Genomic DNA, 22,083 nt, shown 5'->3' with positions numbered 1-22,083 from the left:
AGGTCAGTTTCGCACAGTACAATATGCCATAATTATTTTCTTTGATCTCAGACGTCAAAAGGCAACTGTCAGAGACAGCAAGTCACTTATTGTACAGCTGTTGTTTGTGCCACTGTATCACTATGAATATTTAAATCTTAAAGGTCGCTATCCCATAGTGCAATATGGCACTGCACTTCCTTTGATCTCAGAGGTCAAAAGGCAACTGAGACATCCTATACATAATAGAGCCACCTGCATGGATCAGGCCCTTATAGCTAGGCACAAGGGATCTGCACAGAAAGAACCTATAATCAGTACTAGAATCAACAGTTCCTATATACGATACTACAAATTAACGTTAATGTGATCACTCCTCTTTCTTAATTTCTTGCTTTGCTTTCAGCAGGGTCATCTCAGAGGGCACCTGTTATTGAGTGTGCGTGCACGTGTATATTGGAGAATCAAAAAAGTAGCTACTATATTGCATGCACTAAATTTGAATGCACAATCAGTCATGCAACTGTATGACTTCAAGTAGATTTCCATGGTACCTGAGCTTCCAACTAGCCCTATATATAACCCCAACCCATAAGTGAACACACTACAATTATATAGTAGTATAATGCCTAGTATTACAGTGCTTTTCAAGTAGGTTGAAGATCATTTAACTGTTGAAATGAGTACTCACAATAACAAGCCACTATAAACCACAAAGCTGTGACAGCTGCCTAGATATACCGTATATAGCGGGTAATTTTCGTAGGGGCAAAATATTTGTTGTTTTCATGGTTGGAGGTCTGACCACGAATATTTTACCCACGAATGAAGCGACCTTGCCTACCTTTACCTGCAGTGCAAGCAGCTGCCACAAAAATATTACCCAAGAAATGTCTCAATATTGCTGAACCATGAATATTTTGTCCCCCGAAAATTACCCGCTATACGGTATAGGCCTGTGCAACAGTCAACTTTGAATGATATTCGAAAAGTACTGTAGTTATTACATGGCTATGAGTGCCACAAGCTGTTTATTGGCCCTTGTAGTAGTAATGATCTGGGCCTAAAGCCTTGACCACAATCTACTACCAGGCCAATAAAATGCTTGTGGCACAAATTGCCATGTAATAACATAATTTTGTTGCCTTGAAAACCATTACATATGCATGGAAACCAGCATAGAAACCACTTGCTGCATAGATATGGAAAAAAAAACTTCGGTAGTTTTGTTCTGTTTTTGGCGGCTGGAATACTGTATAGTATAACCATAGTAAATATCCCACAGGAACCACAAATGCCGTAGTGAGTGTGTCACTATAAAAGCAACGATTTTGTTAGAGGGTGGGCTCAGGTCTCAGAAGGTCACTTTACCCCATGCATATATACTGGCACTGCTATTCAAAGGCAACAATACTATTTGTAGAACAGAAGCCATAGAGATCAAAGGAAAACTATGCTGACAATTTCATAGACTAGGATCTACAACTGTAGTAAACCACAGCCGTATGGTAGTTAGAGCACCGGTAGTTAGAGTACTGGTAGTTAGAGCATTTAGAGCACGGTTGCATGCATGGCGGTCATCATTTTTAAGCCATAGAACTTACTACAACTGCCCTCCATAGTTCCAATAGAGTACAGTTTAAGTGATTCTATAAGCTTTTAGCAATAATTATATCTTGCAAACAAAGGCTTTGTTCTCGAGTAATGGCTAGTTTTGCTTACCAGTACATTGAAGGCCATTGCAGAATCAGGAATAGCAAATCTGTTTGTAGAAGGTTGCTATTCTACTTAGTGGTTAGTTTTACACTAGAGCGATAGCTCAGTATTGGTAGCTGCAAGAAGCTGCAAACTACAAACCAGTGAATGCACCGTTTACGTCGCAATGGTCCATTAACTATAGTACATGCAGACTTACTTGGCTTTTGCTTGATCGAAGCAGTTAACTGGTGTGCCCAGTAAATCTTCTTCACTTGAACAACTGCAAACCTATACAGACAATTAAGCTGGAAGTGGACTCATTGTATAATAATTATAGGGTTAATAATGATATTCCGTTACTTACTCAAAGTTAATGTCTCCCACTCCCAGTGTAGGCGCCGTCCACTCAAAAGTGACAGCTACCTTTTCTACAGCAGATTTCTGTGTGATCCCATCCTACAACCAAAAAGCATTATATAATAAAGGGAGATTACAGTGTAACCTCCGAATAAAATGATTTTGACTCAGTTTCAATTGTTGTATAATAAAAGAGATGTTGTCTTTTATTTGGGGATCCCATAGGAAGTAACTTTTGGGGGTGGAAACACTGTACAATAATACTTACGGTACGGACAGAGCAACTGCTGAGTCTGCTGACTGAGTCTCCCTGCATCACGGTGAACTTCCCAGTCGGCCTTGTTTCATTACTAGATTTCTTCTCTCGAGCCTCCACAAAGAACCCTTTGAAAGGATGTTTGTCCACTCCAAGCAGAGTCACTGTGTGGTGAAAACATCAGTCAGTTGAAATGTATAATATGGTTGAACCAAATGCCACGCTTCATATAGATAATTATATCTTATAGATCAAGGTTTCACTTGACATGTACTATACTTATATACTTACATTGGTAAGTTTTTCCAAGCTCGTAATGATAGCCTTCTCCGTCATTGAAGCCTGAAATGTTAAGAGAATAAGGACTTGTTGTTGTTTGGGGACGTGCGTCATGCTTTTCGGAAGACGGAGCAAGGGTTTTGCATGATTCTTCAGGAGCACCATCGGGGTAACACTCCACCAAGAGTACCATAGAGCACAACAGCAAGGAGGTGCAGACAAGCAGCTTCATGATCATGCACAGATAATTATACTGTTAAACTATCTATAGAAAATGGCTTCTCAGTAGATCAAAAACTCAACTTGTGTTTGGGAGGAAATACTTATGGGGGGGGCTGTCGTTTTGTGGCCTTTATAATTACTATTGTACTAGCCTCGTTCCCAGGCATCTGTCTCCAATTCTACCTAGCGTTCAATTGGAGACAGATCGGCCTGGGAACGAGGCTAAGTACTAGTCTCGCGAGCAGTCCTAGAGGGAACGTCTGGTCACTATTGCAATTCCATGGCACTGAGGAATGTAGTCACGTGCAAGATATTTGTTAATTAACCAAATTCCAATTCACATGTAGCAAATATTTTCATTCGCAGCTAGCTAGCTCTTGCTTGGTCCCTCCTATATCTTTGCTTGGTCTGAGCTCCTTGTAACCGAGTTCATTCGCAGCCAGGTATGGTTCAACACTAAAATTAGCCTTTGCTAGAGTTCTTTTCACGTTCATTTTATGCTATAATAGGAAAATATACGGGGTGTTACCGCCCAGCGAGACTAGCTAAGTACTATGAGTGCATGGCACTCTCTGTAGATTAGTCTAGGTTGTACATAGGATTGACAGTGCAGTTGTGTGTGTTTTCAATTAACTATTGCACAAATTTTGACTCTGTTCAGACTGCTCTATTTCTGCAGGGAAAGGCTAAATCAAGAAATTGACTGGACAGATAGCTTATTATATAGTTAGATCTAGCCTTTTATCTGTGTAAATGTATGCTAGCTTCAGGTATGCTATTTATGTATGCACTGACTGGACATACCATAGCCATAGGCCTCCATGCTTTTGCACTTGGAAGTACATCTACAGTATAAACATGGCTGCCATTTATCACATCTATAGATAAATGAATAATGTTTATTCCATGCAGTCCTGTCTTCTCTTCTTGAACTTCTCTTGCTTCTTGGTGTTCCTCTTAGGTATTTCACTTTCATTATTGAGGAGTATAATATATACTTCTGTCCAACAACCACTTATGTATCTTCAACAAGATTACAGGATGATGATAAATTAATCAATGTCACAATTAATGTATGTACTACTGTAATAAAAAAGAAAGGGAATCCAAACTAAAAAACATTTGCAATGTGAATGTTGCTAGGATTGCCAGGAAAAGAAAAGTGCGAAAAAGCGAAGAAACAAGAATTTCAGCGAGTGCATAACTCCAATCCGTTACAACGTCATGAACATGTACAGTCGAGTGGCCTACTGTTGATAAGGGATTTTAGAATTGGGTAAAATGCACAGTCATTGTGCAATAGAATAAGAAATAAGAATTCACACATAAAAGTGACAGGTTGGGTAAAATGCATAGCTAGTCATTGCACTGCAATAAGCTTTGACAGGGAAACTAAATAATTATTACTAACACTTTCTATACACTATTTGTGTTCCTTCTGACAGTACACAGTATACTCATTGTTGTAGAAGAAGTAGATCTAGATCTTGGGTTATATATAACACCATGTAGTAGTCTTAGGCTACTTCCATTAATATCCATAGGCTACAGATCTACTGGATATCGCAATGGAACACATGCATGTGGGGAAGGTCCCTATGAGAAACTCTGTGTGTGCATGGTGTAGATCTATAATTTTTTGTCAATCCTGCAGAATTTAATGCACATGCGCGCAGGTGAGACACACTGTACAATTGTATATAGATCTAGAGCTAATGCGTAAAGTTGTGATTTGTGACCTTCATACTGAATTCCAAGAAGCATTACCCATACCAATGATGAATTACTCACTGTGGATCTCAGTTATTGTCATGAGCCTGGTTTGGGCTGTTGGAGGTGAGCTTATGCTAAATAAATAATAATTATGATTAATTAAATAGATACTTCTGCATGGTATTTACTTAAACGTGTCTAATAATCTCTGTCTTAAACAAGCCATAATTATTATAAGCTTATAGCTCCAAATGGGCACTGTAAAGGTGCATAATTGTATGAATTCATAAGACCAAGTATGTATGCATGTTCAAGTGATGATATATTTATTAATTGGTACCATCTTGTGTGGTACTCTCTTCTACTCTGTATAATTGATTGTGTGCATGATTGTTTTTGTTGTGAAGTACGGTATTATAAGGTTATAATGATAGTATAACTAGTGTTCAAGCTGGCGCTGTGCTAATGCCTCTCGCCATGTTTTTGCTTTCGCTGAAAAGTATTAGAGTGTTATATTAGTTTCTATAATGAATATTAAAGTTAGCTTATCTATATAAAGTCACTGAGAAGAAAAGACTTATTTACATGCATCTATTGCTGTATTATGTGGCTTACCAGGACCTCAAGAAAGAAGAAAATTGATTCTTCCAGGATCTGTGTAGTTCAGTGTATATAATATCTAAGAAGAAAAGACCTGTGTACATGCATATTGTTATCTATATTGTTATATGGTGGCTTACCAGGCCTTCAAGACAAAGATGATTCTGCCAGGAGGATCTGGATCTGGATCTTGGATATTATTTCTCACACATGGGGAATGAGCGCGCATGCGCATTACATCCACAGGAATAATTAAAGGGTGTGTCCAAAGAGATCAATTTTCACAAATGGCTACTGCTAGCTAGCTGTTTTAACAGATATTTTCTGAGTATTGTAGCTAACAAAAAGCTAGCGCTTTAGTGCAAGGCCAACTCATATGTTGAATAGAAAGTTTGTGCGGACAGATGATGCTATGAAAGATTCTGAAGAGACTGCAACAGCCTTCAATGTGAGTCAAACTAGCCATAACTCGAGAAAGAAACTTTAGTTTGCTAATCCACGAATCAAAATCCAAGAGAACGTGGCTAGAAGCCTATAGAAGCTGTTAGCTTTCGTCGCATTGCAACCGTTGAGCAGTTACAGCTGGAACAGACACACACACAGACACACACACAAACACACAGTCAGCTTTACCGTATCCCTCGTGCGGCTACGCCTCGAGGCATAATAATTATAAGAGCGAGATCTCTATTGTCTTCTTGCAACCAAATAATTGTGACAGGGCCTAGGAAAACAACCCTTATGGAGCAAACTAATAATGTTCAGTACACTACAAAGTAAAATATTAGAGCTATTTTAGGATTTTGGTTTTCTTTCATAAGAAGTAACTTCAATATCTCCTCTAACTAAAAAAAAATTTTTTTATCCGAACATTTTTTTGTATAGCCGTTACAAGGCAGCCATTGAATTTTTTCATGCTGTTCTTGTATGCGGATAGAACTTCGAACATTAGTTTCTCAAAACGGTAGGTCAATACTGTCCCCCTTTCACCCGAAAATATTTTGGGGTAGTGAGTGATATTGTAATCAATTTGAAGCTTAAGCACTGCTTTATTTAATTAAGCAATAAAATACAATTAATTAGTTTGCTCCATAAGGGTTGTTTTCCTAGGCCTTGTCACCCATACAGACTAGACTATTACTATTGTTGAGATTGACTGCCAATAAACATTTTTCTTTCATATAGTAAATTTACAATAAGGGAATAGTATCAGCAAACTATACAAAGACAGCAACTCAAAAACCAACAACAAAAAAGGTAATGGATGGACAACTATTTATAAGAGTCAGGTCCCAGGGGGGTGTGATCGAGAATAATTCTAGAATGATCCAGAAACAAGGATGCATGATCAATGTGAGAATAAACAACCACAAAGAAAAACTGTGAATTACACAATAGCGTAAATGTATGGTATGACACATGATAAATAGTACATCAGGATAAAACAGGATAGAACAGGATAAATCATGAACAATCACGCCAGTACACATGCCAACATCTATTGATAATGTATTGTTACCATCCCGACATGTTTGTGTTAATTGCAATTGCGAGAATTAATGAGATATAAGTCAACATTGAAAGTTATGCTTAACAAAACAGGGCTATTACTAGCTGCGATAATCAGTGTATGAGATTATTGGGTCAACACATTAAAAGTGAAAGAAGCCAAGAAGCCTTTTAAATTTTAATTATGTGATTGATGTGGCCTACCGATAATTGTGAACTTAGATAATATTATCAGTGTTGTATATTGTTCATGCATACAGGACAATTGAGTGGAGATGTGAGGCTGATAGATACGTCAGGTTTAACAGGAGGCAGAGGAGTTGGTAGACTGGAGGTCTACTATAGTGGACAATGGGGGACAGTGTGTCAGGATGGATTTGGTCCAGCTGGTGCACTTGTTGCTTGTCGTCAGCTTGGTTTCCTAGGTTATGTAGTATATGGAATCATACGGAAGTAAGTATATCAATACTTATGCTTGCATTAAAATAAAATGGATTACTATTATCACTCTTACGATTACAATTCCTTTACTAATATAATAGTTCTGGTGACCTAGCAGCGTCAGAATCCACTCCAACATGGTTGGACAACCTTCGCTGCAATGGTTCTGAAAGCAGACTGGATGAATGCCCACAAAATCCTACCGGAGTTCATAATTGTGACCGTTCTGATGATGTGGCATTAGTGTGTGCAATAAGTGAGTGATGTTATACACTTTCAATAGTTACATACTTCATGCATCTTACAAATTTAGATGGAGTTTTGAGACTAGTGAATCCTGCTACCACTTGGGTAGCCTCCTCTGGTAGACTGGAGTTCTTTAATATTGATCAGTGGGAGACAGTGTGTGATGACAGCTTTGGTCCAAATGATGCAAGAGTGGCTTGTCGTCAGCTAGGGTACACAGACTATACCAAGTATGGAAGAGTAGAAACATTAGGGTGAGTGCATGTACATTTATGACTAATTTTAGTGGATCCAGTTCCTCTTACTGTTCTTCCAATCTTCACCAACCATAATTATATTTATAGTACAATTAAGATAATCCTTTTCTACACTATATACAGTTTCTCCCAGCCTTCAAATTCCACCCGGACATGGCTGAATGAGCTTCATTGCTTAGGAACTGAGAGAATACTTATGGATTGTCCCGCTAACACTATCGGAGTTGAAGATTGTACCCACACCCAAGATGTGGTCTTGGTCTGTACTGCAAGTAAGGATGATTATATGAATATAGTGAGGTGCATGCAGTATAGTAATATATGTACAGTTCCAATGCATGTGTATATGCATAGGGGCGGTGTATGTGGGGTGATGGTGTGTGTGTGTGTGTGTTATGTTATGTACACGAATGTAATAGTTGTACCATGCATATATACTATACTATAATAGGGTGCATTGGATTTGTACCCAAGGGCATAAGCCCCGTTTACATCAGACCTTTAATTTGGGTTGGAATCCGGATTAAACCTAACCGCGTTCGTGTAAACGGCCCTTATCCTTAATTTAGCTGTGAGTAAGCGCAGAGGGCTTATTAACCCGAGGCGCGCCGCGGCGCCACGGGTTATATTAGTCAGTCAGTCTGTCTGTCTGTCTGTCTGTCTGTCTGTGTATTCTGAGTCTACTCACCTCGATGCAATAGCACTGTGTTTATACCATGGATAGCCTCAAAACAACAAGGTAGTAGTTTTAAATTTGGCAGATTTTGATGTTAAAGCTTCGTTGTCGAATAAAAGTGAGCAAAAGCTAAAAATCTTGAATTTACACGTTGGCAACTACACAGCCTTTATTAGAGGCACCCTACGTATTTACAGCTGAAGTGATCCCGTACCAGGAACAATGGAAAGGGGTCGCTAAAATAGAAAGCTAGAATTGTGTCTGGCTTGCTGTCTCTGTAGCAGACTGCTAGGTCCTAGCTACTCTACAGGAGCCATACTTCTCTGAGACTCTAAGCTTCTTTGCTGTGATCCACAGTGCATATGTACCACTAAAACTCAGCATCTGTTTTTATATATGGTTTCTTAATCATGTCACCAGCCGGCCGAGGGTTTGCACTTTAGTGCTCTAGTTCTGAGGTGTTGTACATATTCGTGGGTGTTTCTAGAGTAAGCCCACAGCTTTTTATCAGCCAAATGAAATTAGTGGTCATTTTACTATGCTCACTACTCAGAAAAATCTGACCCGGATTAAATCCGGATTCAACCTGGATTAGATGTGGTGTAAACAGGGCTATAGTTCAAACCAATATCTGCATGAGATATCCATGCACGCACATTAAAAAGACAATTTAGAAACTCACTATTTTTTACTGATATCATTTCTGTAGGGACTATAATTATATTCTCATACATATTTTTATTTTAAACGGATTCATAGTTTTCCTGCTGATATTCAGTATCATAACAAGTTGAGCTTCATCAAACACATATAAAACTACTTTGAATGATAATTATAGCCAGCCTGAGGTATTAAAGTCTCTGTATACCCTTCAGATGGAGACCTGAGGCTGGTAGGCAACTCAGGCCAAATAGGAGGCTCTTCTGGCAGACTTGGAGGTCTATAATAATGGACAATGGGGGGCAGTGTGTGACGACCATTTCAGTCCAAATGATGCAAGAGTGGCTTGTCGTCAACTAGGGTTCTTAACCTACACTAGATACGGAACAGTTGGAACGCTAGGGTGAGATAATTTATAAGATCATCATTGAGTGCATGATCAACAATTAATGTTAACCATGCATATTTCACAACTTGCATCAAATTATCAATCTTGAAGATTTACTTTATTGTACAGTTTCAATGAAATTTCATCAGACTCTCCAACATGGCTGGACGAGCTTCTTTGTTTAGGAACTAAGAGCAGACTCGTTAATTGTCCAGCTAACACTATTGGAGTTGAAGATTGCACCCACACACAAGACGTGGCCTTGATCTGTACTGCAAGTAATTATATATACGAATATAGTGTGACATTACTACAGTCCTTTTACGCATCTGAATGCTTGACATTACAAAACCATGCAGTCCTTAATTTGTATTCTTCGCTGTTTTTTTCCCCCTCAGATGGAGACCTGAGGCTGGTAGGCAGCTCAGGCCAAACAGGAGGCTCCTCTGGCAGACTGGAGGTATATTACAATGGACAATGGGGGGCAGTGTGTGATGACAGATTCGGTATAAATGATGCAAGGGTGGCTTGTCGTCAACTATAGGGTTCTCAACCTATACTCGATACGGAACAGTTGGAACACTAGGGTGAGTGTGTAAGCTCATCACTGAGTAGTCTCATTAACTTATAATAGCCATTCATGACTCGCCATCGAATCATCCATCTTGAAAAGTTACTTTGTTGCATGCATGCATGCATGCACATGTATATATAGTTTCAATGAAATCTTATCGGACTCTCCAACATGGTTGGACGAGCTTCGTTGCTCAGGAACTGAGAGCAGACTCATTAATTGTCCTGCTAACACTATCGGAGTTGAAGATTGCACCCACACACAAGATGTGGCCTTAATGTGCAGTTCTACAGGTTAGAGTTGCCAATCTATGCTATATATAGTATCAAGTATTAATGTTGGCCAAGACATATTACATAGCTTGGTGATTGGCATATTACTGCAATGACCTATATAGCTATGTATTTACCTGAAATACAAATAATACATGCATGTTAGTGACACCTAATTACCTGACATTTACAATTGTATTACAGTACCTACTCTCTCGTCATCCAACATCATACCAATCATCAGCATTGGTGTAACTGTTCCTATCATCGTCATTATCATCATAGCTGTGATTATCATCTTGTTCTGTATTTGCATAAGAAGAAGACATCGCCTGGCTCACCTTCCACCCAGGACTCCTGTAGTCAATAATGCTACGCCGAAAGCTGCAAATATACAAAATACAGCCTATCCCATGCAATCCATGGACCAAAATCTCAAATACATAAATCAGGCCCCCCCCTCAAGATATGTATGCACCTCAACCAGTTGCCCCCTACCCAACTAGACAATATGCTGATCCCTCGTACCCGTACCCTCACACTGAATCCTACCCCTCTGGACCACAGCCCCCTGCCCTGTACCCTGCTCAGTACTTGGCTGGCGGAGAAGCCCCTCCAGCATATCTGAACTAAGAGTGGGTACCGCGCCCACCAAGTAGTATATTCACTGACAGTATTGAACTTTAGGCTGACATATTAACAACTATAAATGTAGCATAGATTTAATCCTCCTCATTAATTTCAATTGATAGTTATCTTTAGGATAAGCCCTCACGTATACACCCAATGCATGCTACATGCTAATAACACTTGGCTGGCTATATATAGATATACATTGATGTATATAACTTAATGATCTTTACCAAAACCCCTATTATTGTGTGGTCAAATATGTTGACTGAAGGGAGATACAGTACACTTAGTAGTTCCTGAGAATACATATATATATACAGTAGACTCTCGTTAATCGGCCACCCTTGCCGGGGAGTTCAACTTTGTCGGAATAGCAAGGTGGCTATTTTAGAAAATAGCCGCCGAAAATAGCAGCGGTTAAAAAACAACCTTACCTAGAATCTATTAATTTTGTGGTTCTGTCTCGAGGTTAATGAAGGATAACAAACCATTCTGCCCTCTAGTGCAACAACTGAAGAGGGTGGATTTTGTTTGTACATATTATTTAGCAAATGCCAAGTGCCAGCACACAACCGGGTGCACGCCTAGACTTTGCAGCCAATGGAGTATGGGAGGCTCCTTTGAAAGAACCTTTTTTGATGTTAGGTATTTAACCCACACGCTGCATCCAACAGACACGCCGACCCACATACAGTCTATCGCAAACATGAATTAATTAAAAAAAGGGCCTACAAACAAAGAATTCTAGACATTGAACAGGCATTCTTCTCCCCTCTAGTACTCTCTGCAACGTGAGGCCTAGCATGTGAAGCAACAACCTTCTACAAGAAACTTGCCTCCATGCTATCATCCAAATGGGACCAATCATACAGCAGCACACTATCCTGGCTCCGTTGCCGACTAACCTTTTCCCTCCTAAGATCATCCATTCAAGCTATTAGAGGGTCCAGATTGTCATGTGGACACCCCTTCAGAGTTGGGGCTATCGACCTGGTGATGTCGGAGGTCCACCTCCACAAATAAACTGAACCTTTGTATGTACCCTTCTATTTTATGTTTGTACCCTTTACCTTTCTTTTTGTTTTGTCCCTTTTGTCAATTTCACATTGTTTATTTTGAAAAAAAAAAAATAATAATCACGCTATGCATGTAAAAAACGTGCCGCAATAAATGTGGGGGCGTAAAATTGCGCGCGCGGCCTCATTTTTTTCTGTGCTCTTCAGTGGCGGATCTAGAGGGGGTTCTTTGGGTTCAATTGAAAGCTAGTAAGAAAGTTAGCAAATTGTCCTAGCTTTCACATGCACTTCTCACTTACCTTTAGTCCTTAGTCATACAAAACTTTGTCTGTGCAGTTTTAGTGACTGACTATGAAGGCTAAAAACTCTCCAGCGTAGTGCATGCAGACTGCTTATGAAAAGTGATGACCTTTTTAAATTCTGTGTGTTAATGCGCATGCTCACCGTTTCGAAGAAGTGACAACCTTTTTTTTTAACAGTCCTTGACCCGCTCAGAGCCCTGGAACCCCCCTTTCAAGAATCCTAGATCCGCCACTGCTCTTGAGCACCCCCCTGCCTCAATATCTAGAAACGCCCATGAGCAAAGGACCCTAGCAGTGAAGGCTGCGATAAAAAGTAGGAATTACCTGTGGGGTGAAAAATATACTTTATAGGTATACATGTAATTATCTGACTATATACATGTACAAATCAGAGATACCAAAATTTCGGTATTACTATGCTGTACAAACGTTTATTGTCCTGATTAGTCTAACGTAACATTATTCCAATGAAGCATAATTATAGCAATCCTATTCGAAAGTACTTTTTGTTAGTGCATATTCATTAAATATTCACACAGCTCAAAATCAATATGAACGTTTTAACTTTCCCGAACCATACGCAAATACATACGTTATATACATATACTATATACGGTAGTGACTTAAGGTATACAAAGAAGGAGCCGCTGCTCCACAGAAAATAAAAGCTACTTTAAGATTCCTATCATAAAACAGAAACCAAAGCTACGATGTCGTACTATATATACTTACAACAAATCATATCAACCACCAACACATGCAATTAAGTATAATGTGTGTTGATGTTATTATACTACCAATTCTCAAGTAGGTGCATGGCTGTATAAACACACAAAGTAAACCGTAATGCTATAAACACGAAAGTGTAAGTGGAATAATTATAGTTATATGGAGGTGGCCCAGAACTAACATTCGGGAAAGTATAAAGGCATGCAATCCAATTAAATCCAATACAAGAGTTAATCTACAACTTTACTGGTTTTGAGATCAACGTACAATGCAATTGCTACTATTTGCTGTTGTGCTGGCTGTAACACATCAAGGACACTGCTTTACAGACTTCAGACAAGACTGGGACAATATTTTGTATGTCAGATCAGACAATGGATTGAACACGATATGCCCAAGGCAACCATGTGAGACACTGGACCATTACGCAAACGTAAGTCATTTGAACAACACAAAGTTCATGTTCATGCCAGGATTGCACACTCTCAGTAAAAACTTTCGCATTGACTCTCTCATGAATATTGAACTCGATAGTATGAAGGATAGCAGAAATGAGACAGAGATTGTAAAAATTCAGTGTTATAAAGCAGCAGGATTTATGTTTAAAAACGTAAACTTTATCACTATCAAAAATCTGCAAATCTCTGCATGTGGTCAAAATATACCAGTTAGTACTTACAGCGAATTAGGGCACTTTCAAGCGGCAGTTGCTCTTAAGGATGTAACTGCTCTAACAATGCAATCGATAACCATTCGCGACAGTAATGGATACGGGATAGCTGCTGAGGGACTGTATGGATACTCAATAATGGAGGACTGCCTACTGGTGAACAACACTGGTAGCGAAAAATTCTTTGGGGGTAATTTTGTACTAAAATACTACGAAGATTTTCCAAGTATTGACACAAACGAGCGGATTTATGTGAGAATTATGAGATGTAAATTTTTGAATGGAAGTGCACAACATATCAAACATGACTCATATACCAAACGTCAAACCAAAGCAACTGGCATATCTTTGTTTCTTTCGTGCACAAATGTTACTATTCACATGTCAGAGGTGCAACTAAAATACAATAAAGCATACAGCTTTTCCAGTAAAGGAGGAAACCTTTTCATTCTGCTCGGAAACGCCAAACAATATACGAGCAATACGGTCATTGTGGAGAATAGTAACGTTGTCAAGGGAACAGCAGTTATGGGTGGAGGAGCATACGTTACTTTCAAGCAGCCTCCCCAAGAACCTGACAACATAACAGTTGCATGCGAAAACTATGTTAGTTTTAGAAATGTAAACTTTACTAGTAACAGTGGTAAAGTTAGAGGAGGTGCTCTGTACATATTGTTTGAAACAGCGAGCATGTACAAGTCTTGTCCTAAAGGAACTGTTGAAATAGACGGCTGTTACTTTGTAGACAATATTTTAAATGCTTCCGAAGCAGACAGTGGTCTAGCTATCAACATATATTGCTATCTGATTAACGGAGTGGAAGCAACATCTCTTCCTTTCAATACAGTTATCATTGCTCGAAGTCACTTTCTGAGAAACAAACTTTTAACGCAGACAGAAAATAGTCAAGATCTAATTTCCGGAGGAGCTACTGTCTTCATTAGTAAACAGAGAAGACAAACATTATCAATGACTCTAGCTTTGTAAATAACAGCATAACGGCCATTTCTGCTTTCAGGTCAAATATTGTGTTCAGTGGCATTGTGACCATAACAAATAATACAGGCCTTGATGGTGGGGGCCTAGTTCTCTGTCAAAGTTCGTACATTTTGTTCAGCCCAAATACCACTTTGACATTTGAAAATAACAAAGCTATTTTATCTGGAGGAGGCATATACGCAGAAGATCAGTGCTTACAATCTAAGCCACTGTGTTTTTATCAAGTGCACATTGCTAGCAATTCGTTACCTAAACCTCAAAAGAAGCAAATATTGGACACCATTCATGTGGTAATGATCAACAACACTGCTGGATACGCTGGAAGTCAGATATTTGGAGGGTTTATGGATAAATGCCATACAACATTTGGCATCAATAGTACGCTAGTTTACAAAAAAATTTTTAATGAAGTTTCATGGCAATGGAACAAATCTAATCTCTCCTATGTGACCTCATTTCCAAAACATATTTGCTTTTGTGCAGGAAAAAAAATTAATTGTGAAAAAAACAACAGAAGTATCCATCAAACCATATATCCAGGTCAATTGTTCGATGTGTCTCTTGTTGCTGTGGGACAATTTAACAATCCTGTTCCAGCTACTATCTTGATCTTGGCCAACATCTCAAGAGGGAAACCTTACCATCATACTATCAAAGCTGAATGCAGTACCATAACACTGACATCAGGACAAAATACTACTACAAGAGAGGGAAAAGTAGTAATTCTCATACAATCAGACTCTGGTGCCCTAGGAGGAACTTACTCACGATCGATAAACATAACATATCGAAACTGTCCATTGGGAACTGTAATAAATAAAACAACTGGCTTTTGTTATTGGTCTTCCGAAGACAGTACTTATAACGCTAGTGACCAAACTATTCAAAAACCAGGCTTAACATGGATAGGTTACCATAACGATACTGATACTGACTCCAAAATTGGAAATGGTTTCATAAAGTTTTCATACTGTCCACAGCTGTATTGTGACTATAATGTAATATCTATAAACATCAGTGAAACATTCGATCCAGATCAGCAATGTCGAAGAGACAGAACCGGAATTTTATGTGGAGCGTGTAGGACGCCATACAGCTCAGCCATAAGTTCAACCAAGTGTGTCCAGTGTTCAGACCATAGTATTACATACCGGCTTCTCCTTCTGCTAGGCCCTCTAGTGGTTGCAGTTCTAGCTCTGCTCTTCATGCTTTGGTGTAATGTGACCATCACAGACGGAACAATAAATGGATTCCTATTCTACACTAGTATGTTTCATGTTAGCGAGGAATTATTCTTACATCCTTTGCAATGGTCTTCTGCCTTATCCAGCCTGGTGGCTTGGTTCAACTTGTATATAGGCATGAGTGTGTGCTTTTACAATGGTTTCGATGTTTTTGGACAAGTCATCTTGAATTTGTTTGTACCTCTATTTGTTTGGATAGGATTAGGACTACTAATTATTATTAGCTCAAAATCAAGTCGGATTACTCGATTTGTTGGTAAGAATGCTGTGAAAGTGCTGGCTACAATCATACTACTTTCCTACACCACAATTCTTCAAGCTGAAGTGGCTGTGTTTTCCTGCTCAACGATACAATATCCTAATGTTGTATCTATTAATTGTCTTCACTTTGACATAGATAAATATTCTTGGGGTAGAATAGAACACACCGAGCACAGTACAGAACCTTCTTATATATACAAAGCTAAAGTAACTTCTAGAAGTTTCCACTAAGTACAAAGTACAGTTCCAATTCTAGCTAGATTGTTCTAGATCATTACAGATACATTACAGCTACTTCTAGATAGTTCCGGTGGATACTACACCTAACAATACCAGTAAGCAACACTGGTTACCCGACGGTAATGTATTGTGTTGGCAAGGGAAGCACCTAGCTCTGGTGGTGATTGGTGTTTTGTTTGGAATAGCTACTGTTCTGTATACTATAATGCTCCTTTATTCAACCATTGCAAAGATATTCTCATGTGAGGGGACTGAGATGGGTGGCTAAACTAAAGCCATTTTTGACGCTTACACTAGCCCTCATGTGATCAAGCATCGCTATCGATTCTGGACTGGGCTGTTACTCTTATTTAGAATGATTAGTAGTATTTGGTTTGCTGTTACCTCAAAGAACAACGAGTACAAGGACTATGGGGTAGCATTGACAGTAATATGCATCCTTATTTTGAGTATTATTGTTTTTCTTGGAGGAATCTACAAACAACAGTGGTTGAATATTCTTAATGCTTCGTTTTACACAAATCTAACCATTTTGTCATTTTTTTCATTTTATTCGGCTACAAGACAACCTGAATTTAGTGGAAGAGGCAACGAAACACAAATCACTGCCACTTACACTTCACTAGTCATAGCCTTTGTGACGTTTCTGTTCATTCTCGCCTACCATGTGTACAAACGTCTGAAAGAGACCAGTCTGCTCGCTCGCTGTGTGGGAAGTATTCAGGGGACTCGATGTTGGAGAGCAGCTGTCGAACACTGGAACAGAGGCAGGATACAATACGTAAGGCTGCCCCAAGAAGACCCTCAGGTTCAAGAAATGAACAATGATTTCAATGGCGAAAGACAGCTCGACGAGAATTATAACTGGGAGAGAGAGCTAGATGTACAAGACAGAGAGCTCAATTCTGAAGATGATCATGTTCCAAAACCTGATTCACAAGAAGAAAGCTGCGAGCCAAGATCAAGTGAAGAAACCAATTAAAGTTTATTTAGATACATTGTAGCTATCCATACACACTTGTGTGAAATACTGCATTAGACATAAAAAACAGAAAGTACTTACTAGTATAAACATTTCATAATGTAAATGATACACATTGCAACAACATTGCAAAGTGCATATACTTGACAATGACTAATAATTATATTGAAAGATATGCCAAACTATAATATTATTGTGCCTAAAAGTCCACAAACAAAGATGCTGTACAAACATGTATGTTTTACTTCACTAGTGGTCATGGTTGATTGCACTTCAAGTTTTAACTTCTGCCAACCAACTTGAAATCCTCTGTATTGCAGGTTCCATTATTAGATCAAACATGTTATCAGTCACACATGTACAGAGCACTTAGCACATTACAAACAAGGAGTGTGGTTAAGATGTTAGTGAATCCGCAAAAAAGGATCGCAATACTATTCAGATTAAGACCAGGAAGACGCTCCATCCCCTCATCTGCTCTTGACCGTATACATGTATATAGGGTGTAAATTTGGCGAGGAAATGAAGGTAGAGATCACACACAAAAATAACTTTACCAACGTGTTAGGAATGCGCATAATAATATACATGTACTTCAATGCTCTGTACACTTTAATGCTCCCTTTTATTCAACCGCGCGCTACAAATATTTTCATGTGAGAGGACGAAGATGAGTGGCAAACTAAAGCCATTTTTTACGCTTACACTAGCCCACATTTGATTAAACATCACTATCGATTCTGGACTGGACTGTATACTCTTATTTAGAATGATTTGGTTTGCTATGACCTCCAAGAATAATGAGTACAAATACTATGGGGTAGCATTGACAGTAATGCATCCTAATTTTTACTTTCTTGTGGGAATCTATACCAAAAATGTGGTTGAATATTCTTAATGCTTTGTTTTACACAAATCTATATAGTTATAGTTAACCATTTTGTCATTTTTCTCTTTCCGTTCAACTACAAAACAACCTGAATTTAGTGGACAAGGCAATAATACACAATTCACTGCCACCTACACTTAACTATAGTCACAGCCTTTGACATTTCTTTTCATTATCTCCTATCACGTGTATAGATGTACAAGAGAGAGAGCATTCTGAAGATAATCATGTCCACAACATCTGATTCACGAGGAGAAAACAGTGAGCCAAGATCAAGTGAAGATACCAACTGAGAAACTAAAGATACATTGTAGCTATATCTAGAGAGTGTAGACACATTTGTGTCAAGTACTGCATTATAGAAATAGAAATAGAAAACAAAATGTACTTACAAGTATATACATAATGTAAATTGCAACAACATTGCAAAGTGCATACTTGTTATTCCTCAAAGAATACGATTAAGCTGACTGCGTGCGTATGTGGGTGTGGGTGTGTCTATTCCAGCCGTAACTATACTCCGCAGTTGCAATGCGACGAAAACTAACAGTTTCTATATATAGGCTTCTAGCCACTCTTGGATTTTGACTTACCGCTGAGGAGGCGTTGCTCCATAGAAAGTATAAGCTACATACCATGCAACACAAACCATGCATATAACGTACTACAGTGTTATACTAAATTTACTATACTAAACAGAAGACTGATAATACTGTACATCCTGCATGGTAATACCAACTACCAACACATGAAATTAAATAATGTGCATGTGTTTATGCATGTTATTACTGCCAGTTCTCCAGTACATGCTGGTTGTACAAACACACACTGACGAAAGTAAGCCGTAATAATAATCATATAATATTATTTGCAAATTATAATAAGCAAGAAAATAACAGCAAGCGAAGAACAATTATATGGGGGCTCAGAACTAACATTTAGGAAACAAAAATATAAAGGCAGTGAAAGTGTGTAGATCTACCATAAACTTAGTTGATAACTTCACTGGTTATGTAAAATGCAATTGCTACTATTTGCTGTTGTGTTGGCTATAACACACCAAGGAGACTGTTTCACAGACTTCAGACAAGACTGGGACAGTATTTTGTACGTCAGACCAGACAATGGATCGAACACGACATGCCCAAGGCAACCATGCAAGACATTGAACCAATATGCAAATGTAAGTCATTTGAACAACACACAGTTCATTTTCATGCCAGGATTGCACACTCTGAGTTTAAGCTTTCAAATAGCCAATCTTGTGAGCATCACATTATTCAGTGCAGCAGAAAAAACAGCTAACATTCGTTGTACTGTAGCAGCGGGATTTATTTTTCAGAACATAGATACTCTCATTATTGGAAACCTTACCATCTCATCATGTGGACAAAAAATATCAGACAAAAGTTTTTTTAGCCATTTTAGTTTAATCTCCATTCAAGCGGCAGTTGCTCTTAAAGATGTGACTGCTATAACAATGCAATCGATAACCATTCGAGACAGTAATGGATACGGGATAGCTGCTGAGGGACTGTATAGATACTCGACAATGAAAGACTGCCTACTGGTGAACAACACTGGTAGGGATGATCACAACGACAGGTATGTCGGAGGTAATTTTGTGTTAAAGTACGGAGACTGTCCACTGGGAACACACCCGAGAAAACATACAAGTTCTAAACATTAGTAGTTCAAGCTTTTTGAATGGAAATACAAGTTTATTTCCTCGAAAAGAAAGTTTTAATATTCTATCACAAATCAGAGCTACCGGAATTTTGGTGTTACTATCCTGTACAAACATTAGCATTGTCCTGACTAACGTAACATTATGTTCTAATGAAGCATATAGCTACTCAAGTAAAGGAGGCAACCTTTATATCCTATTCGAAAGTGACATAGACTACATTATCAATAGCATACTGGTGGAAAATAGCAGAATTGAAAACGGGAATGCTCTTTTGGGAGGGGGTGCTTACATTGTTGCTAAAACACCAACAACAAATAAGGGGAAGTACAGACACGAGCGGTGTGAAAACACAAATGCTATTATGTTCAGAAAAACCATTTTCAATAGCAACATAGGTCAACTAAGAGGAGGTGCAATGTATTTACTGTTTCATGAAACTAAATCGGAGGAGTCTTGTCCCAATTTATCCATTGAAATTGAAAATTGTAACTTCACAAACAACATACTAAATGCTTCTAATGCTGATAGTGGAGTGGCAATCAACATATACAACTATCAAATTAATGGGGCACAAGTATCTTCTTTTCCACACTATAAAGTGAATATTACAAGGTGTAGCTTCAGTAATAACAAGCTAGTGATGACTCACAGAGCTAATACTCAAGATTTAATTGCAGGAGGAGCAACTGTTTACATTAGTAAACAGAGAAGAGAAACATTTATCAGTGACTCTAGCTTTGTAAACAACAGCATAACAGCCATTTCTGCTTTCAATTCTATTATAGTGTTCAGTGGCAATGTGACCATAACAAATAATACAGGCCTTGACGGTGGGGGCCTAGTTCTCTGCCAGAGTTCGTACATTTTGTTCACCTCAAATACCACATTGACGTTTGAAAATAACAATGCTACTTTATCTGGAGGAGGCATATACGCAGAAGATCAGTGTTTACAATCTATGCCACTGTGTTTTTACCAAGTGTACAATGATAATAATTCGTTAACTACAGCTCAAAAGATCTCAATATTGGACACTATTCACGTGGTAATGATCAACAACACTGCTGGATACGCTGGAAGTCAGATATTCGGAGGGTTTATGGATCAATGCTATACAACATTTATCAAGAACAGTATAAATGACTACATGTACAACAAGATCTTCGATGAATCGTTGTGGCATTGGAACATTACATTTGATCAATCCTATGTGACTTCTTTTCCAAAACATATTTGCTTTTGTGAGAACGATTCAAAGAATTGTGGAACTCAATTTGTTGATAAAACCATGTATCCAGGTCAAACATTTACAGTGTCTCTAGTTGCTGTGGGACAATTTAACCATCCAGTTCCAGCTACTATTATCATGACCAGCGTCTCAAGAGGGAAACCTTACCACCGTACTATCAAAGCTAAATGCACCACCTTAACACTGAAAGTGCTATCAGGACAAAATATTACAGGAGAAGATAAAGTGGTTATTCTCATAGAATCTGATACTGGGACTCTAGGAGGAAAATATTTACGATGGATAAACATAAAATACCGAAACTGTCCGTTTGGAACTATATTAAACAAAACAACTGGCTTTTGTTACTGGTCTGCCGGAGACAGTACTTATAATGCTCGTGACCAAACTATTCGAAAACCAGGCTTAACATGGATAGGTTACCATAATGATACTGATACTGACTCCAAAATTGGAAATGGTTTCATAACGTTTTTATATTGTCCCCAGCTCTATTGTGACTATAATGTAACATCTATAAACATCAGTCATTCAGAAACATTCAATCAGGATCGACTTTTTGATCAGCAATGTCGCCAACACAGACACGAAATTTTGTGCGGAGCGTGTAAGAAGCCATACAGCGCGGCCATAAGTTCAACCAAGTGTGTCCAGTGTTCAGACCACAGCATTATATACCGGCTTCTCCTTCTGCTAGGCTCTCTAGTGATTGCAGTTCTAGCTCTGCTCTTCATGCTTTGGTGTAATGTGACCATCACAGACGGAACAATAAATGGATTCCTATTCTACACTAGTATGTTTCATGTTAGCGAGGAATTGTTCTTGCATCCTTTGCAATGGTCTTCTGCCGTATCCAGCCTGGTGGCTTGGTTCAACTTGAATATAGGGATGAGTGTATGCTTTTACAATGGTTTTGATGTTTTTGGACAAGTTGTCTTGAATTTGCTTGTCCCTATATTTGTTTGGACAGGATTAGGACTACTAATTCTTATTAGCTCAAAATCCAGTCGGATTACTCGATTTGTTGGTAAGAATGCTGTGAAAGTGCTGGC

General features: G+C 38.6%; 3 protein-coding genes across 5 annotated transcripts; 2 read left to right on the top strand and 1 right to left on the bottom strand.

Moving 5' to 3' along the window:
• Positions 1 to 194: 194 nt before the first annotated feature.
• On the bottom strand, positions 195 to 2,906 carry LOC135350843 (defense protein l(2)34Fc-like). The gene is made up of 5 exons (XM_064549687.1): positions 2,582 to 2,906; positions 2,303 to 2,454; positions 2,042 to 2,133; positions 1,895 to 1,965; positions 195 to 406 (listed from the first exon to the last, which is right to left on the bottom strand). The coding sequence occupies exons 1-5, from the start codon at positions 2,805 to 2,807 to the stop codon at positions 396 to 398; spliced, it is 552 nt and encodes a 183-aa protein (XP_064405757.1). The 5' UTR covers positions 2,808 to 2,906; the 3' UTR covers positions 195 to 395.
• A 1,586-nt stretch (positions 2,907 to 4,492) lies between these two features.
• On the top strand, positions 4,493 to 11,797 carry LOC135351319 (neurotrypsin-like). 3 transcript variants are annotated; one of them, XM_064550298.1, is made up of 8 exons: positions 4,493 to 4,627; positions 6,874 to 7,066; positions 7,156 to 7,310; positions 7,368 to 7,554; positions 7,681 to 7,829; positions 9,680 to 9,868; positions 9,997 to 10,148; positions 11,539 to 11,797. In XM_064550298.1, exons 1-6 carry the CDS (start codon positions 4,507 to 4,509, stop codon positions 9,823 to 9,825), a joined length of 951 nt encoding a protein of 316 aa, XP_064406368.1. In that variant the 5' UTR covers positions 4,493 to 4,506; the 3' UTR covers positions 9,826 to 9,868; positions 9,997 to 10,148; positions 11,539 to 11,797. The 3 variants fall into 3 exon arrangements, with proteins under 3 accessions (XP_064406368.1, XP_064406366.1, XP_064406369.1); XM_064550296.1 differs by lacking the exon at positions 11,539 to 11,797 and adding an exon at positions 10,332 to 10,975; XM_064550299.1 differs by lacking the exons at positions 9,997 to 10,148; positions 11,539 to 11,797 and adding exons at positions 9,109 to 9,296; positions 9,411 to 9,559 and having other exon boundaries at positions 9,680 to 9,813.
• An 863-nt stretch (positions 11,798 to 12,660) lies between these two features.
• Positions 12,661 to 18,505, top strand: LOC135351318 (uncharacterized). The gene has a single exon (XM_064550295.1). It carries the CDS (start codon positions 13,076 to 13,078, stop codon positions 14,462 to 14,464), a length of 1,389 nt encoding a protein of 462 aa, XP_064406365.1. The 5' UTR covers positions 12,661 to 13,075; the 3' UTR covers positions 14,465 to 18,505.
• The last annotated feature ends 3,578 nt before the right edge of the window (positions 18,506 to 22,083 follow it).

This window comes from Halichondria panicea, chromosome 17, assembly GCF_963675165.1.
Source record: "Halichondria panicea chromosome 17, odHalPani1.1, whole genome shotgun sequence".
Classification (NCBI taxonomy): Eukaryota; Metazoa; Porifera; class Demospongiae; order Suberitida; family Halichondriidae; genus Halichondria; species Halichondria panicea.
This window is presented reverse-complemented; position numbering and strand designations above follow the sequence as displayed.

What these genes read in the sequence shown, in the direction of transcription:
- LOC135351318 (XM_064550295.1), top strand. Translation starts at nt 13,076, where the DNA reads ATGCAATTGCTACTATTTGCTGTTGTGCTGGCTGTAACACATCAAGGA.
- LOC135351319 (XM_064550298.1), top strand. Translation starts at nt 4,507, where the DNA reads ATGCGTAAAGTTGTGATTTGTGACCTTCATACTGAATTCCAAGAAGCA. An exon ending in GTATATGGAATCATACGGAA is followed by an intron (nt 7,067 to 7,155) that starts GTAAGTATATCA and finishes CTAATATAATAG; the next exon opens with TTCTGGTGACCTAGCAGCGT. An exon ending in GGAAGAGTAGAAACATTAGG is followed by an intron (nt 7,555 to 7,680) that starts GTGAGTGCATGT and finishes CACTATATACAG; the next exon opens with TTTCTCCCAGCCTTCAAATT.
- LOC135350843 (XM_064549687.1), bottom strand. Translation starts at nt 2,807, where the DNA reads ATGATCATGAAGCTGCTTGTCTGCACCTCCTTGCTGTTGTGCTCTATG. An exon ending in GCAGTTGCTCTGTCCGTACC is followed by an intron (nt 2,134 to 2,302) that starts GTAAGTATTATT and finishes TTTTGGTTGTAG; the next exon opens with GATGGGATCACACAGAAATC. An exon ending in GTGGGAGACATTAACTTTGA is followed by an intron (nt 1,966 to 2,041) that starts GTAAGTAACGGA and finishes TTGTCTGTATAG; the next exon opens with GTTTGCAGTTGTTCAAGTGA.